We start from the raw sequence: 18,096 nt of genomic DNA, 5'->3' as shown, positions 1-18,096 counted from the left end.
GTAACTCTTCTCTCATTAGTGAAGAATTAAGCATTTAACCCCCTAGAAGAATGTGTTTCCAAACTTCTGAGCAAAGATGTTTGACTGCAGTTGGGGATCTAATCTTGAGCTTTGCTGTTCCTAAAGTGTTTCCAGAGTTGTATCAGTGAAGGAATTAAACTAAAAAGCAGGGAGAGCTTCTCCCAGCACTGAACTATGGCAGCATCTTCCTCCTGGCTGCTGTTCCCTGTCTGTTCCCACAAACAGCACTTGAAGTTCCTGCTTTATCTGGTCTGTAGGTGATGATAATAAGAGAACTATCAACAGGATGTCTTTTCTACTATTGCAAGTGTTTCAGGTCCACAGCCTGTTGTAAAGCCTCCTTTGGGCTTAGCAGAGCAGATTTGCAGCAGATTGCAGCAGAAAAAGGGGCTGCTCAGCTGCAGTGCAGTGCAGCCAGTCACCAGGGAATAAAAGCAGATTTAACTGCAGTTAGGAGTGCTTTTCCTTCTTCACATGTTATTTGACCTGTCCCTTTTGAAGAATACTTCTCTAATTCTTATTCTCTACAAACTCAGCATACTTTATAAACTGATTGTGACAGAAAGAGTTTGTGGAGACCTGTTGAGTGACACTGTTCCTGATGCAGTTGTCATGGTTTGACCCGGAAACAGGATTTCTGGGATGCTGTGTGGATGGGGCCAATGAGTGTTCAGATTTGAACATTGCCATCTGGCCCAACCACTGGGCAATGGGATCCACCTCCGAGAACACAGGGTAAAAGCAGGGCTCTCCCCCTGGCAGTTTCTCTTTGGATTTCCGGCGGTGAAGGAGTTGAGTCTCTCCCCCGGCCCAATTGCTGGCTGGGCTGGGGGAGGGGAAAAGCCATGTGGCTCGGCCTGGCCCCCCCCCAAGGGTGGAAGGAAGAAGTAAAGAAATGCCGGGAAGTAATGGGCAGCCTGTTCCCCCCCCCACCTTGGAGACAGACAGAGAGAGTGCAGCCGGTGTTTGTGTGCCATTACCTTGAAAGCAGTAAACATGTGCTGGCAGCAGGCAGCCCGGCTGAGGAGATGGTGGGGGGGGGGGTACAGCCAGGAGTCCAGGCGCTTGGAGGAGTTTTTAACCCTTTTTTGGACAATGAAAACTTCACAGAACATTAACCCTTCCTAGACGAGAGATAAGAGTGGAGGAGGACAAAGGAAATGAGCGAGTGATGAAGGTCTGGACCAGAGAGAGAGAGAGTGAGAGATGTTAGAAAGATAGAGAAGAGGGAGTGGCATTTTATGCTGGACTCTTTTGTGTAGCCATGGACAGAGCTATGTTTCCCTGTAATACAGAGACTGAGTCCAGGGGGAGAAATGTCCCAGAGCCAAAGAAGATTCAGTGTGGGTACCCCTCGGCCCCAGGGAGTATATAAAATATGGGGGGGACAGATGTCCCAGAGGTGAGAGATGGAGCTTTTCTGGAACTGGACACAGCCTCCTTAAAAGGACAACCCTGGAAGCAGCCCTGATTCTGGTCCGGTGGTGAGAGCACCGGAACAAGGACAGAAAAGGCCATCACGACACATGGAAGGACTCCCTCTCCTCTTGAGGAACTGAAGTTGAGCATTCTAAAGGGTGGTGCTGGACCCAGAATTGATTTTGGATTGTATTGTATTGGGAATTTGGGGGGGAGGAGGAGGAGGAGAGTGTTTTTGTGAGGTTTCATTTTCCTTGTTTTCCTTTTTTTCTTTCTTTTTCTTCCTTTTGTATGTAGTTTAGTAATTGTTTTTGTAGTTTAGTTAATAAACTTTTCTTCTTTTTCAAGTGAGAGCCTGCTTTGTTTATTCCTGGTCAAAATCTCACAGCAGACACCAGAGAAGGTGTATTTTCATGCAGGCATTTGGCCTTGTGCCAATGTCACACCAGAACAGCAGTAAATGTGCTTTTGGCAAGCCAGCATCTGTCTGGGGTGGCCTTCCCTCTGTCCAGGGGCACAAATATCCCTCTATCCGAGGGCTGTTTGTGTTTCATCTGCTCTCAACTTCCCCTCAGGTTGGCACGGAGTGGCGATCCCCCTGGAACCGCTGCATTGTCAACGAGTGTATCCGGGTGAACAATGAGGTTTTTGTGCAGCAGAAGAATGCTTCTTGCTCCCAAATGGATGTGCCTGATTGTCCAGAGGGAACTGAGCTGCGCTGTGACCAAGTGATTGACTGTTGTCCTTCCTGCAGATGTGGTAAGGTTTGGGGCATGGCAAATGGGATTGCTCCAGCATGAATTGTTTCATGGGGTGACTATCTGATTCTCAACGACAATTTTAAAAGTGTGTGTTCTGGAAGCATAGCCCACTTTGAAGGGCTCCTGTGTAATTCAGACACTGAGTACAGAGGCACCTGCTGCTGCATCCAAAGCCCCATGGATAAAAGGGGAAGGGGAGATTCTGCTTTCCAGTGCCTGAAGGGAACCCACAGGAAAGATGAAGAGAGACTATTGACAAGGGCCTGGAGTGACACAACAAGGGAAAATGGCTTCACACTGACAGAGCACAAGTTTAGCTTGGATATTAGGAAGAAATTCTTCCCTGTGAGAGTGGTAAGACCCTGACACAGGTTGCCAGAGAAGCTGTGGCTGCCCCATCCCTGAAAGTGTCCAAGGCCAGGTTGGATGGGGCTCTGAGCAACCTGGGATAGTGGAAGGTGTCCCTGCTTATGGCAGGGGGTTGGGACTGGATGATCTTTAAGGTCCTTTCCAGTCCCAAGCTTATGATTCTGTAACTCCTAACATAGTCTTGATTCAAAAGTCTAAAGGAAAACATTTGGTTAATTGGCCTCAATCTGGGAAGACTGACGGTGGTGTTTAGTTGACACACGTGTGTGCAACCACTGGGTGAGGAGGGAGCAGCAGGAGGAGGAAAGGATATCTGCTGTCTAAGTTACAGAAAATTGGAGATCCTCTTCTGAAAGTGTGAGGCTTGAACTGGAGGGGAAAGTTTATTATGTTCTGCCATGACTTGTTCAAAAAGAGCTCAGCCAGAGATAATTTTATGTAGCATCAAGTACAATTTGTTGCCTGTAGCTCTGACAATTTGTTGCCTTTCCATGTGTAATGTAAGAGGGCTTAGTTATGCCTCTTTACAGTGAAACTACATACAAATTTCCTCAAGCTGGAACTGTACTGAGTCAAAAGAGCATAGCTGTGGTTGATTACATCTTGGAATTGTCATTATAATGGTAAATGCTAAGAGGAATACTTTGTTCTTTTTCAGTGCCCCTGAATGGTTGTCCATTGAATGGCACTGTTATTGGGGTAAGACACAAATTCCTTTTACCTTTTGAGATGGCAAGATATTTAAATATATGAATGAGCTTTTGAAAGACACACACTTTTCAGAATAGTCACACACAGAATACAGGGCAACTTTTTTTCCAGATAGAATCTCTGCAAGGAAGACCTTGGAGTAAAAGCAGTGCCAGGGAGCTCAGCATGTCTATGTCCAGCTCCTGATTCTGCCAGGGTCTTCCTATATGACAATGAGCATCTCTGCAAAATGGGGGCAGCAAAGTTTCCTTATCTTGAAGGATGCTTGAAAAGAGTGCTTAAAAACTGTGGTAATCTGCATTTTGTAATGGTTTGCAGACTACCAAACACACAGGAAACTCTCTACAAGGGTTAATCTCCCTAGTGATCCTTGCCCACTTTGGGGAAGCAAAACCTTCCCATATTCTGCTTAAAGGATAAGGCATATTAAAGCAAGGAAGGAGACTTCCTCCACCTGTGTGGAAGGAGAGGTATCCCTCCTTGGCTATTAGCAAGAACAGGAAAGCTGAACTTCCTCCCTGTTTGACCTCTTTTTCCTTTCAAGATCCCTGCTGATAAGCCCGGTGAGGAAATTTTTTCTCAACTGTGTATTTAATGGATAGATTAAGACATGTTTAACCCAGCCCGTGGTAGTGTGAATGATGTTAAGCATCCGATCTCATTTATGCCGAATTTATCTTTGGAAAGCTGTGTCAATTGTCCATTGTTTCCCTAAATCCATATTCTGGCAGCACCTCTGGTGTCAAAGAGCTCTAAATATTCTCACCATCCCCCAGGGAAACAGGTTCTCTTTAGTCATTTAACCTAACTTTAACCTACTCACTCCTGCTTTGTCAACATGTGCCTTCCTTTGTCATTTATTTAAAAGTAAATGTACTCAACATTTATATTTATATTTTAGTGGTGTGGTAGAGAGAACCTTTCTCTATCTATTTCTTGTGGTTTGGATTTTTTTAATATAGTCCAAAGGCATAAGTTTATAAGTTTTTTAGAGCTAAAGCCATGTCATCAAACATCCATCATTCTGTGTAGAGATGACTTCCCTGTAGAATTAAATCAAAGGAAAAATTCTTGTTTTTCTTGTCAGAAAAGAAAAGCTTTCTTGTCAGAACACTGGTTTTAAAAATAATAAATTCTGGAATAATCTACTTTCTCTTGGATCCCTCTACTTCTTTCCTCTTTTGTATGCTCTCAGAACTAATTGGCATCCTACAAAGACAATATTAATATGGAATGTCAAGCAGGACAGCTCTTGCCACTTTCTCTTATACAGGATTATATATTCCATATGTATCTAATTTCTGTATTGCAAACCAAAGCTGTTTCCAGTTGTGTGCTGTTCTGCCATGATCAACTAATTTTTTTTTTCTCCTCCAACAAAATGTTCACCTGATCTGTCAAGTAAAGTACTTTTTCTTCCTTCAAGCATTTGAAAATATTTACAAATAATTTAAAATGAAACATAAGGAAAATTTGAAACAAAATGTCACATTGAAAGCAAAATAAGAAGTGTCTGTGTTTGAAAACTTCAAAATAAAATGTCTCAGCTTCTGCAATATGGAAAAAACAATCCTAAAATTTCTTAAACTAACTTCATTTAATGACTTACTATAAGTTAATTAGCTGCCTGTCTGAAATATTTTGAGCACCTGGTGTCACGATAGCTTTGTTTTGTGCTGTTCTCTGCTTCAGTGACTGGTTCCAGAGTCCTGGTCAGGCAGGAAGATGTGGTGTCCACAGAAGTTTCTACTTCCTGGATTTCAAACCTTTTATGTTGGGTCCTTTAAGAATAGGCTTCAAGTTTCATTTTATATTAAGGAAAAACTTTCATTCATCAACTCCTTCCCTGAATAGTTCCAAGTTTTGAGATTTTACTGCATTTCTGGTAATTGACTGTGTCCTTAATTCCTTTATGTTTTTATCACGTATTTGGTTATCAATATGATATTCCAGTAATTTGCTGTATTGCATCTACTCTGCTGTTATTAACAATGCCATGGGTTTTAACTGCAAGTTTCCAAGCAGGTGGCTGTATTTACCAAAAGGATTATCTGTATCTCTCATCTGTTTTCTCAGGCTTTTACTGAGTGGCATTTTTGAAGGTGATCTGAGCAGATTTGAGTTTTATGCAGGTTATGATGGTGGCGCTCGGTTATTTTGGTGTTGACATTTAGTTCCAAGGTAGCCAAGAAAGCACAAGATAGGTGTGTTATATAAAGGGAAAAATCTGTATCAATCCATTATTTTGTTCAGTTCTGTCATGCTAAGCAAATTTGGGATCAGGGCTAGATCTTCCCTCAAAAGCTCAAGGCACTTGTGTGTGAAGATTTAATTTCAACTCGTGTCTAGTAAATCCCTATGTTCTTGCCTCTCAGAGTGATTATCATGTGAGTTCAGCTTTATCTATTTTGTGTTTAATTGGAATGTTAGAACTATTAGAAGAATCCATGAGGATATCAGTGACATCAGTTGTGGCTTTGTAGACCTTTTCTTTATGATGTTAAAGCCTAGAGCCACTGAGCTATTCTTTGATAAAGAATGTCATGTGGTCTGCACTAGAACTGTCACTCTGGTGTCTGACTGCTTTCCAGTGTTGAGATCAAACAAGAAATAAGAATTTTCATAAGATATTTGCTCTCCATCTGTTATGGTGCAACCGCAACCAGCAGCCACTCACTCCCTCCCCACCAGCAGGATCGAGGAGAGAATGGGAAGGGTAAAAGTGAGAAAACTTCTGGGTTGGAATAAAGAGGGTGAAAGTAAAAGCTGTGCAAGCCAAGCAAATAAAGGAATTAATTCACTACTTGCCATGGTTGGGCAGGTGTTCAGCCTTCCCAGACAAGCAGAATGGTGCTCCTTCTTTTCCCCATTGTATATTCTGATCATGATGCCGTAAGGTCTGGTATATCCCTTTGGTCAGCTGGGATCATCTCTCCTGGCTGTGTCTCCTCCCAACCTCTGAGGCAACCCCAGTCTCCTCTGCAGCCTGGTAGCAGGAAAAGCAGAAAAGGCTTTGGCTCTGTGCAATCCCTGCTCAGCAGTAACAACGTCTCTGTATTATCAACCCTATGTGCAGCACAAATCCAAACCACAGCCCCATTCCAGCCACTGGGAAGGAAATTGTACCCCAGGCAAAATCATCACGCCCTCCCTCTCCAGGAGCAAAATTTTGAGTGTATCCCCATACATACCCCTGTTGAAGTTTTTTAACCCTCCAGATTAATGATAGTCACTACAAAAGGTTAAACTTGGAAAGCTGAGGAATCCCATGTTCAGGTCTCAAGCTAAGCTGTTAAAAGACAGGAATCTCCCCGTTGGTATTTCCTCTTTCATAATGTTTTATGTAGAGGATCTTTTTTCTAGACCTCAGGAGAGAGTTGTTGTTGTTACTGGTTATAGAGACCTGAGCACCTCTGTTGTCCTGGGGCACAGAATCAGAATGTAGTTAAAATTCTGTGCTCAGAACATTTGTATGTCACAATATTGGGTCTAAACTACCTATAAATGCATTGCTTTTACACTGTTACTCTGGCCAGCTTCTTGTTTTTTGCTCCACTTGTTTCCTGAGCATTTAACAATTCAAAATGGAATCTGAGGATATGCACAGTACCAAGTGAAATAAATGGTGGCATTCCACTAATATCTGAAGCACAATTCAAACCTTTCATAATCTAGCAAAATTGTCTATTTACCTTATTTATTTTCCTTCTTTATTAGTTTTTAGAAGTTTGTGCAAATCTTGAGTAGGCTACTTCCACTTTGTCCTTTCAACCTTTGTGGTTTGTTATTTTGAGGTTGAAATGAAGGGCTTTGCACCTGGGAGGAAGAAAGATGTTGTCTTAGGATTCCTTTCAGTGTAGGGTAACCAATTACTGACTCCAAATACTTTTGTTTCTTAATGGTTTGGCATCTTTGCTCTGCATTTTAAATGTCACTTTTGCTTCCTTTGAAAATATGATGGGATCCAGGAAACAAGGTGCTGGGCAAGAGCTCAGGGCATTTGAATTGTGTTCAGCCTGATTTGCTTGTAACTATGGACAGAGTAGAGTTCTTCAGTCACTAATTTTGCTTTTTAAAATTTTGTCTTTTCTTAATTTTAAGCTTTTAGTCCTTTAGACATTCCATGCAGAATTGTTACAAAAACAATATCATTTCTGCCCATAATCTGTGGGTTATGATGGCTCTAGAATGAAAACTGGTTGCCAAATAAATTCATTGCACTCAAAAAACTCCTGGCAACCATGTAGTCAGAGTAAAAAAAATCTTCCTCATAACTTCCAAGAATCCCTTTCTTGCTTGCTAGATATTTAAGCAACAAAGAAATGCCAATGACATTTCTCAGATTAAGGACTTCTAAAGGGCTTCCTTGAAAAATAGCCTCATGCCATGCTGCTTGTTCTGGAATTAGAGATGAAAATGAAAAATATCAAGGTCTCTGGAAACTTTGCGGCATGGGTTTCTTGTTTCTCTAGCAAAGAATTACAGTGCAAGATTTAATGAAAGAGATTTAACCTGAAATCACTGGTTTATCTGGATTTTGCCGGTGAGATGGTCACTGACAAACTGATTCTGATGTTTCAGCACGGGAGGCGCCTGATGGTGGATCAGTGCACAACGTGTGAGTGCTTCCAGTCAGCACCTCAGAAATACACCCTGAGGTGCACCAAACGCAACTGCCAGGCCTGCCCATTGGTGAGTGGGAGCAGCCTGAGGGGATCTGGTAGGAATGTGTCTGATGAGAGTTATGTTCTTCACTATACACACCACTTTATGTCCGGTACAGCTCTGGGGCCTTTGGCCTTTCTTCAGGTTCTTCTGAGAAGTCTTGCTCTGTGTTTTTTCCATGAAGTAGATGATATGCATCAAATCTGATCTAAATCCTCAGGGTAGATGGTACTCAGCTCCACAGGCACATTTTATTGTTTATTTTAGATTACTTACCCTTAGGGCAATATAAGGTTTGGCAAATCATTTGCAAGAGGAACTGCTGAGTCCTCTTTCCTACAGTGTTACCTGTCCCTGCAGGGACCTGCAGCTCAGCCAGATCTCCACGCTTCAGGCCTTTCCTATGACAATTTTCCAATTTGTCTAAAAGCTGGGCTCAGTAGCATTTGTTTGGTTCCCAGCCCTTGCCTTTGGTGATTTGAAGGGATTGTCCCCATCAGTTCCCACTAGTTTTTGAAGTCTTTGCTGCTGCTTTGGTGCCCTCACCTACAAGGAATGACTTTGGGTGAGAAAGCCAGAGAGACATATCTTTCATTTTTGCTCTACTGACCAACAGTGTCACAGGATTGCCTGATTAGTTTTGCTCAGTTCTGTAGTTTTTTCTCTTAGCACCAATACCTTGAGTAGAAGGAGACCAAAGTGAGATGCAGAGGCTGGTTTGATCACCCTGTGTCCAAAGAGCAGAGACCAGAAGCTAAGTTTCACAGAAAAAACCCCCAAAACTTAGATGTCTCTTCCTCTTCTTCATCCTTTCCCTGGACAGTGGATGGAGCACAATGGCCCCAACCAAACCCAGTGCATGTGCCAAGTGGTGGCCCTGGCACCCAAAATCCACATCTCTAACATGATCATGTGGGATTTCTGGCTAATGTCCAGGAGGGGCATATACTGATAGGGTCCTTGGAACAGAGAGGGGCAGAGCTTTTGATGAGTCCAATCTCCCATCCTGAAGTAGAACTGGAAAGGACTGGAAATGTAGTTAAGTTTCTGTAGAGAGTAATCTCTAACAATAAAAAAATAGAGCAAGACTGCAGACTCAAATTATTTCCTGCAACTCTTTTTCTTGAAGAATTGTCAACAGCGTCCCAGCTGGCTTGTTATGAGTAGAAAAATGATGATGTGACTTCCAAATGATGTCCAGGGACAGGTCTGTGCTTAGGGCAAACCAAGGCCAGCCAGTTTCATGTGGAGAATGCAGCTCAGATAATTCATAAGTGTTCCACTTGTCCATTAGGCCATCAAACTGGCTTTGATCCCTTTTATTTGGTGGTATGGATGTAGCCTCTGACAAAAAGGACAATCTGGAATACCTTTTGTGGTTCTAGACCCTAATATTACCCCTTCTGTAAGGTTTGATTATAGACATAGGCTTCTGAAGGGAAAACAAATGGCCAAGCTCAGTGCTGAGCATCTTTCTCAAAATATAACCTGGCAGATCCATGAAAAAAAATCCAAACAGATACACCAGATTGAATTTGTCACCAGAGACATGTGCATGTGTATGTTCTCACACAAAGACACATGAGCATCCATTCTCGCTGCTTAATGCAAGGAGACAGCTGTAGAAATTATGTTAGAGGAATCAATATAATACATGATATTAAAAAAAAAAAATTGGGGGGGAACATTCCTCTCCTGCTTCTTTCACCACCCACACATTACCCAACCAGCCCTTTTCCCCATATAACACAAAAGTACAGACTAGGCAGAAAACCCTGAAGAAAGAGCCATTTTCAGTTGGGCTTATTAAGGACAGTGAACTTGTGTTTGGGAGCTATGCAGCTACCCAAGGGAAGTTGCAGGTCTAGGAGTATATATCCCTTCCTAGCCATTGTAATGAATTTGTGGAGCTTGAGGAGAAAAAAAATCAAATAAGATAAAGAATGTCTTCATCTCCCTAAAGACCAGTGGGATTCACACAATTCACAGAATCTTTCCTGTCTCAAAGCCTTTGACTTCATGGTATACCTAGATTAAAAGCAATTCCTTGCTAATGGATAAAATTTGAGAGTACAAATGGGTTAAGAGTACCAATTCTCTCAGGAACACCTGCTTTCTCCTGGATGCTGAAGTTGTGTAAGGAAAAGCACTGGCAATTGAAGTGCAGCCAGCTCCAGCATGTTCTGCTCAGGAGGGTCATTTTTTGGGTAATTTTATGACCTGCTTTAGGTGCTTATATTTTTGCTAGTAGGGAAAGTTCACCTAAGTAACAATGAACTATGTTTTCCCCCAATGATTTAATAATAACTCTCCCTCCCCAAATTCTCTTCTATAAAAACATATGGATAACATGCATGCCTTCACTGAACCAGGAAGTGTTTATTTTCTTAAAAATGTTCATCTCATCATAAGCAGCTCTTGGTTATTTGGAGCAGCTGGGGACATTACTATGGGACACTTCATGTGTTAGCTCAGTTGCTTTCTGTTTGGTTTGATTTTTTTCCTTATCATTATTCACTCTATACCTTTCTGCCTCTCCACTTAGGGGTGCTCATTCTCCCATGCTCTTTTTCCTGCCACTGATTTTCCCTTCAATGCTGTTTGTGGGGCTCCATTATTCCCCTTTTCTTTCTTGCTCTCCTTTTCCCTTATTCTGCCTTTCCCTGCCTAATGCTTACTGGATACTTTGCCCCTTTCTCTCCAGTTTCAGCACTTCCAACTGCTTTTCCATGTTGCACTGTATAGAATCCATTGGTTTTACTTAGAAGCATTTTGCTGGCTGTCATTTTGTCCACTGAATCTTATTTTTTTTAAAAATCTTCTTAAAATAAATACAGGATGCATGCTTAAAACAAAATAAATCCAGAAAAATGTCCTTCACCTTCTAGAACTACAGAAGGCAGGAAATCCCTGGCTCTTGCTGTGGAAAATGTGTGCCAACTTCATGTAGCATCAGGCTGAGAGATGGAAGGGTTCAAAATCTTCAGGTAAGTTTTAAGCATTCTTTATTTTATTTATAACTAAATGTAAATGTATCATCAAATGTAAATCAAATGTATAATCATGTTTTTGATTAGGTAACATGGTATTGTGTTTTTTGTATCTCAGAATAATTGATCAAGGAAGTTAAGTTGTTTGTAAATAAAAAATGTGTGACTTCATACCCCAGTGCAAAATCCTAGAGAGACATTCTAGTTACAGGAATGTTATCACAGAACTTTAACTGGAATATGACCTCAAACAGAGGAAATGAAAACCCTCATTTAAGACGTGAAATAGTTAAATTAAGAATGTGAATTTTGAGAAACTTCTCCAGCATAGAATGATAGAATGGATTGGTTTGGAAGGGACCTCAAAGATAATCTTCTCTCAATTCCCTACCATGGGCAGGGACACCTTCCAGTAGAGCAGGTTGCCCAGAGCCACATCCAACCTGGCAGTGCAGGATATGTTCTTAAACAGGAGTGGATATTTTTCTGGTTAAACCCCATTCTCTGTCACCAGAGACAGCATCTAAAATATTCTTTTATTCAATTTGTATGAAAAATCTTAGATGGGGAGAGTATGGGAAGAGCCATGAAGCTGGGGAAGGGTCTGGAGCACAAGGAGCAGCTGAGAGGGCTTAGCCTGGAGAAAAGGAGGCTCAGGGGGCCCTTCTGCACAACTCCCTGACAGGAGGGGACAGCTGGGGGGGATCAGGCTCCACTCTCAGGGAACAAGGGACAGGACAAGAGGAAATAACCTCAAGTTGCACCAGGGGAGGTTTAGATTGATTTTTTTTTTTTTCCCACTGGAAGGATTGTCCAGCTTTGGCACAAGCTGCCCAGGGCAGTTGTTGAGTCACCAGCCCTGGAGGGATTTTTAAAATGTGTGGACGTGGATCTTAGAGATGTGGTTTTCTGGTGGACTTGGTTGGCAGTGGGAGGTTAATGGCTGGACTTGCTCTTAAGGGTTTATTTCAAACTAAATGATTTGGTGGGGGATGGGGGTGTGGTTGTATATATGTTTTCTAAAGAAGTTCCCAACTCTTCCAGAAGGTAAATAATTGTATCTATATCTCTTTGAAAGACAGATCATAGGCCAGACCTCCAGATCTCTCACTTAAGAAGGTTTTTTCCTAAGTTAATGGAAATTTCTTCCCTGTTAAGAGCTGAAAAAGTCAGGTTTTCACAGTCTGGGCAGAGCTGTGATCAATATGGCCATGGAATGAAACAGAATAAAATGACTGCGGATAAGCAAAGATTTCTATGTTTTATAAGTGTCACCACCATGGTACTTTAATTGAGACGTCAGCAAAGTCATATCCTGAAAACTTCCTGTCCCCTGTTGTTTCTGTGTAAAGCTAACAGCCCTTCAATATTTCCAGGCAAACACATCCCTTCAGGATGGCTGTGACAGTCACTCCTGCAGAGTAAATGAGAGAGGGGAATTTATCTGGGAAAGGAGAATCACTGGCTGTCCTCCATTTGATGCCAGAAGATGCTTGGCTGAAGGAGTAAGTAGTGAAACAGGTTGTGTTCCCAGGTTTCCTAATGGACTCTGCCATGTTTCTGGTACCTTCTGTGTGCTGGGCTGGGAAACCCCAACCCTCTCCAACACCTTGGCTAAACTGAATTTGAGCTTTGAAATTCAGAAAGATGTAGGTTTTCTCTTTTTGAAACTATAAGCTGTTTTTTTTTTTTTTTTTTGTGGGACTGTGCTGACTGCTGACCCTAATTCTGTTATGAATATGAAGCTGAATATTTGAAGTATCAGACATTTGCAAGTGGTTCTTCTAACAATGTCCTCAGTTTGGGATCCAGAGCTAAACTGTGTGGACAATGACACAAACTGAGAAATATACATATGAAATACTATTTTTTCTCTGCCATTATATGATGTTAGGGAAAGGAATTTTCACACTGTTGCAGAAAGATCTATCTTCCACAACTGCAGTTGTTTAGCAGGATAAAACGCCCTGCAAAAAGTACTCGTCCATCTTTCTTGTGATTTGAGGTTAATTAGACACTGAGGAGCAGAGTGAGGTGTGAGTGTAGCCCATGGGGCCCTGTTTTTGCTTATCTGTCAGGTTTTACACATCTTACAGGTGTTTATATCCATCTGCTCCAATTTTCTTGGGCATGGCAGGAAGCAGGGAACCTTTAGTAAAGCTGGTGGCCAAACCAGTCTGCTCATACACATGAAGCAAATGGAGAATTTACGTATAATGTGGGAAAAATAAAACTTCTACAGGGCATCTCTCACTTGTGTAATTGTAATACATGGTTTTGTTGTATAAACAAAGATTTAGAAAAGAATGCTGCGTTACATTACGGGCTTTGGGTTATTATCATATTCAACTGATGTTAATGGAAAATCAGTGAAAAACAGTTTACTTTTTAAACAGAACTTCTCAAACTGCATTTATTCTTCTCCTATCCCCCACAAACAGAACTATTTCAGTTATAAAATTAGTGGTTTTCATCTTGTTGCAGATCAAAATTTTAGGGTTTTTAATTAAAAAAGCCTCCAAACTTTTGCATGTAAGCTCAAGGGTTGAGTGCAACAATGGCATCACCCTGCAGTGTAAATATTTCTCCATTTTGCCTTTTACTATAGTTTTTCAATAATTTGCACTATACATATATTTGTGAGAATTTATTCCGGATGATAGCAATGAAACAAAACATAAAGTTTTATGGCTTTTAAAATTTACTTGACAGATGTGATATTTCTTAAACAGAATGAAAGCTGAATGCTACTGGTTTTATCCTCCTGGTTTTCAGGAATTTACTTGTATTTAATGTCTTTATTTTAGAAAGCTCCTAATAGCAGGTGAGAGCAATATTTTCAGGTGTTGAACTTGCTAATAAGTCAATTACTTCCAGTTAGCTACCAGCAAAGTTCAAAATCTTAAAGTTGATAAAGAGAAGATTATTAATGTAGATTTATGATTTTGTATAATATAGAAATTCAGGTTTTTTTTTTTTTTTTTTGCCTAGTATTCTGCTTTATATATCTTCCAGCAGATCAGACGTGTATCACTTATGCCAACATCTGAGTTTTCTTTTTTTTTTTATAATTTTAGGGCAGAATAGCAAAAATTGGCAACACTTGCTGTGACACATGTAAGTAAATAATCCAGAAATCTTGTATGGAAAAGACAGAGTGTGTAAGTACCTACATTTTCCATAATATGCAGGGTAATGAACCAGAGCTTAGCAATGTGGTTATAATAAACCATCAAAGAAGCCCGCCCTCTAACATGCTGCTGTCTGTCATGTTTTGTCATCTAGAACACGCATTTTGACAGTATTCTCAAGTGCTTAGAATGAAATAGATACTCTCCACATTTTATGCAGATGTTAATTATGAATGTTTTATTTTATTGTTCATCTGTTGATAACAGGAATAGTCCTGCACAGACAGCCTGTCAAGTCACATAACCTGATACTCCTGAATATGTGAGGAAAACACTTCATGAATAAAAGATCAACTTTAAATAAATTAATCAAAAAAGCCCAACCCTGGTGGCAGTAATGTTTTTGATAACATTAACCAAAAATAGTAGGGAAAATGCATTCCTATGGAACAGCCTGACTGGTTCTTAAATTTGTCAGTTTAGGGGTCAATCCTGCAACCCTTAATTTCACGCATCTTTGGGTGGATAATCCAAATGTCAGTCAGGCTATGAGAGTAGGAAGGGTATGCTTACATAAGGAAGGATTGCAGGGTTGAGTTCTCATTTCTAAAATGAATCACTGATGCATTTGTCAGCAGATAACCTCTCAGTTTTCTCCTCTATAAGTAAAAACTAATACCGTGGCTTATATAAAATTGAAAAATATTACAAAGAATTGAAATTCTCTTTTAAGGTCAGAATATCAAGATCTTATCTTTGTTATGTCTTTTAATTTTCTTTTTTTGCTATGCATGTGCTCATAAATAAATGATGGCCAGCATAGCAGCCCATCACCACAGTGGCATAGGAGCTGCTGCAATAATACCCCTGATGAAGGATGGTAACTCCTAGAGAGTTTGCAGCCTTTGCCTGTCTGGATAATCACTGAGCTCTGGCTTGAGAGATAAAAGTCAGAAAGCTCTTGAGAGACTGTCATCAAATGGATCAAAGAGGTAATTTGGTTAAAGGAGCTTCAATCTACCAGGCTACAAGTAAGGAATACTCAAAATTATTTATTAACAAAACCAGATTTTGAGATTTAAAAGACAGGGTGGTGGGTAGATAGTGTCAATCACTGTAATTGAGGAGAAACTAGTTCCAAATGAGCAGAGATCAATGCATAGATTTATTTAACGGAATCTTTTAAAAGCAATACCTCCCTGCAGCTGCAAAGGCAAACTGATCTAAGTGATGTGCTGCCTGCCTAAAACCTCCCATATTGAATGGACCTTCAGATCCTTATTCCCAATGATGTTTTGCCTGGATGTAGCTCAGTTCTCAGTTTCTCCTGGACATAGATTACATTATTTTCCAGTGTCTTGAGAGAGTCTGTCTTTCAGATGTCTCTGTGCCATAAAGAATTGGGCAAAGAACTCATTCCCTCAAGTCCAAGCTGATGCCTTTGGCTTAGCAGAATCCAACAAGTCCTTGGGCAAAGGAGCTGGTTGAGGAGTCAGTTTCCCTTCCTATGTTATGCCTTCACAACTGGACTTTTTTAGTGTGTCTGAGGGCATTGTTCCAGCTTTTAGTTTGTGGAACAAGTGAACAGCTCCTATTTTCTCCTGAGATTTTTGTGGTATTAGCCACAGGACTTGATAATTGGCAAAGGCTAATTCCTTATTTTCCCACTTAACCAAGAAGTTCCATCTCTTTTCTCTGTTGATCTCAATCTCACCTGTCTTGTTAAGATACAAGCACTAGCTTTGCAGAGGAGGCACAGTCAACAGAAAAAGTAAATAACAGAGGTAAAGTAACTAGAAAACAAGTTGATAAGTCAGGATCAAAAACGGAACAGATCTGTGTTGAGGCTGATGACTTTTTTTTTTTGTGCTTTTCAAGTGTGTGAGCACAACTTGTCCAACTTTCAGGTGGACAATTTTTATAAAGGAGTGATGAAATCATTAAAAGAGAAAGGGCAGTTCAGCCCTGGAACCAGATATGAGCTGTATTTTTTTTTTAATGAAATTTAAGGTTTTAGCAAGGCACAGAGTCAATTTGGTACCAACATGCTGATGGAAAGTTGTGCTTGCTGGTAGGAAGATGGATACCTTTCTCTTCCCTTTGTGTGTGTACTTAGTTGTGCAGTTGCCCTGCTGAATTCCTTAAACTTTCTGAACTGTTCTGGGGTAGTACTGAAAAATCAGTCCAATATTCTGTTAAACACAGAAATTTTGTTTGTTAGTTAGAAATGTGTATGAGTAGGTGTCTGTCTTCACAGCGACATAAAACTACAGTAACACTACACAGAGTTGCTGTTGTCTATGCACAAAATACCCACTGAAAAAAGCATTGGCTCCTTCACAAGTCTTTAGATGCAGACCAAAACATGCAAGAGTTCAGAAGAAAATGCTCTGGCTTAGTTTATATTGAGCATGTTAATGATGAGATTCTCTTTGAAAGGGGGGGAACAGAGTCCCTGTTAGTTACTGGAGTTAACAGGAGAATTGTCTAAGACCGGGGGGAGAGGCTGGTGTTTGATGGCCAAGGTGACTTTAGAACAAATCAGTCAATTGAAAATAAACATGAGGGAAACCCTTCTCTGTCGCCGAGAATGAAGGCCTTTGTCGGGGTCGAGCCATTTGTTGGTGAGGGGAGACTCAGACACTCAATATGAGTGATAAGCAAATTCTGTTTATTGAAGAGAGCATCAGACACTTATACAGCGAGTAATAAGCTTATGAATATTCTGTAAGCTAAGCAATCTATTGGTTAAACTATGCCATGAACTCTTCTTCATTCCTTGGGGTTACATCTCTCTTTTCTCATGTCTCTTTCACTGTTTGTTATTATACTACAGCTAAGCCTCAAGGACATGTTAACAACACAGGTGCAGGACTTGGAATTAGCCACAGCTTTGTAATTTTCCTTTCTCTAGCAGCTAAATTCCCAACATCTCCCCTGTTTTTATTTTTTTAAAAAAAGAAAAGTTCTATGGGCTGTGTCTCACTCTTTGCAACACAAGAATAGGCAATTCTAACAACTAAACAATATTTTCAGCTAATAAGGCTTTTCTCTTACAAGGGATCTAAGCTAGGGAAACAAACCAAACAGGCTATGACTATTTATAGGATATGCTATACAACAGATACAAAAAAGAATTCTATGTGCTATAAAGCTTAAACAAATCTCAGGTGTGCTAATATAATTCATAAAAATAAGCTAAAGGAAGTTTGCTGTCTATTCTCAAACAGCAGATATATTTTAAACAAAAACAACTCTACTCACAAATACTTCCGATTGTCTCTTTTAACTAGTCTCCCTAATGTTCACAACAACACCTTGCACACAGGTCATAAAATAAATGCCTATCATAAAAGTATAAATCTATCTAACATCACTTAAACTAAATAGCATTTAGACTTAAAATACTTAAACTCTTAAATATTTTAACTTAACAGAACTTAAACTCAATCACTTAATAATATTCAAACTTAAGAGACTTAAAACTTTTTAACTTAACAAAACTTAACTGATTTTAAATTCTATATAACTTAATATAATTTTAATCTTAACAGAAAACTTTTGGTCAACAAAAGTTTGTTTGACGGCAATCATGATAGAAAGCAAGTGATATCTTAAAATGAATATCAAATGCTGTATGTTTTTGTTAATCACATGCTTTTAAAAACTATGCTTTTATTAACTAAAATTTGAAATTATTAATTATTTCAAAATTTTTTATTTCATATTTTATTATTTTATTTTATTATTATTATTCATTTTATTATTTATCATTATTTTATTTTATTATTTATTTCATATTTTATTATTATTTTATTATTATTATTCATTTTATTATTTATTTAATATTTTATTATTTTATTTATATTATTATTATGCCTTCTAAAGTGGCTTTGGAGTAGGAAACACCACTTTAAAAAAACAAACATTTCTTTTGGATTCAGAGAAAGGAAACAATTCTTATTTAAAAATAATTATATAGCAATTTTATAAAATGCCTCTTTGAGGAAATACATCAACAGATGTTTT

At 39.7% G+C, this 18,096-nt stretch overlaps 1 protein-coding gene across 2 annotated transcripts in view; it reads left to right on the top strand.

Moving 5' to 3' along the window:
• VWF (von Willebrand factor) overlaps positions 1–18,096 on the top strand; it is a 127,563-nt gene that overhangs the window by 105,599 nt on the left and 3,868 nt on the right. For both annotated transcript variants that reach the window (XM_074539258.1, XM_014270907.3), the window contains exons 45-50: positions 2,016–2,199; positions 3,229–3,269; positions 7,863–7,973; positions 10,835–10,933; positions 12,313–12,441; positions 14,014–14,053. In XM_074539258.1, the coding sequence (XP_074395359.1) occupies positions 2,016–2,199; positions 3,229–3,269; positions 7,863–7,973; positions 10,835–10,933; positions 12,313–12,441; positions 14,014–14,053 (604 nt within the window). The remainder of the gene's footprint in view (positions 1–2,015; positions 2,200–3,228; positions 3,270–7,862; positions 7,974–10,834; positions 10,934–12,312; positions 12,442–14,013; positions 14,054–18,096) is intronic.

This window comes from Zonotrichia albicollis, chromosome 4, assembly GCF_047830755.1.
Source record: "Zonotrichia albicollis isolate bZonAlb1 chromosome 4, bZonAlb1.hap1, whole genome shotgun sequence".
Classification (NCBI taxonomy): Eukaryota; Metazoa; Chordata; class Aves; order Passeriformes; family Passerellidae; genus Zonotrichia; species Zonotrichia albicollis.
The sequence above is the reverse complement of the archived record's forward strand: the minus strand, read 5'-3'. Positions and strand labels throughout refer to the sequence as shown.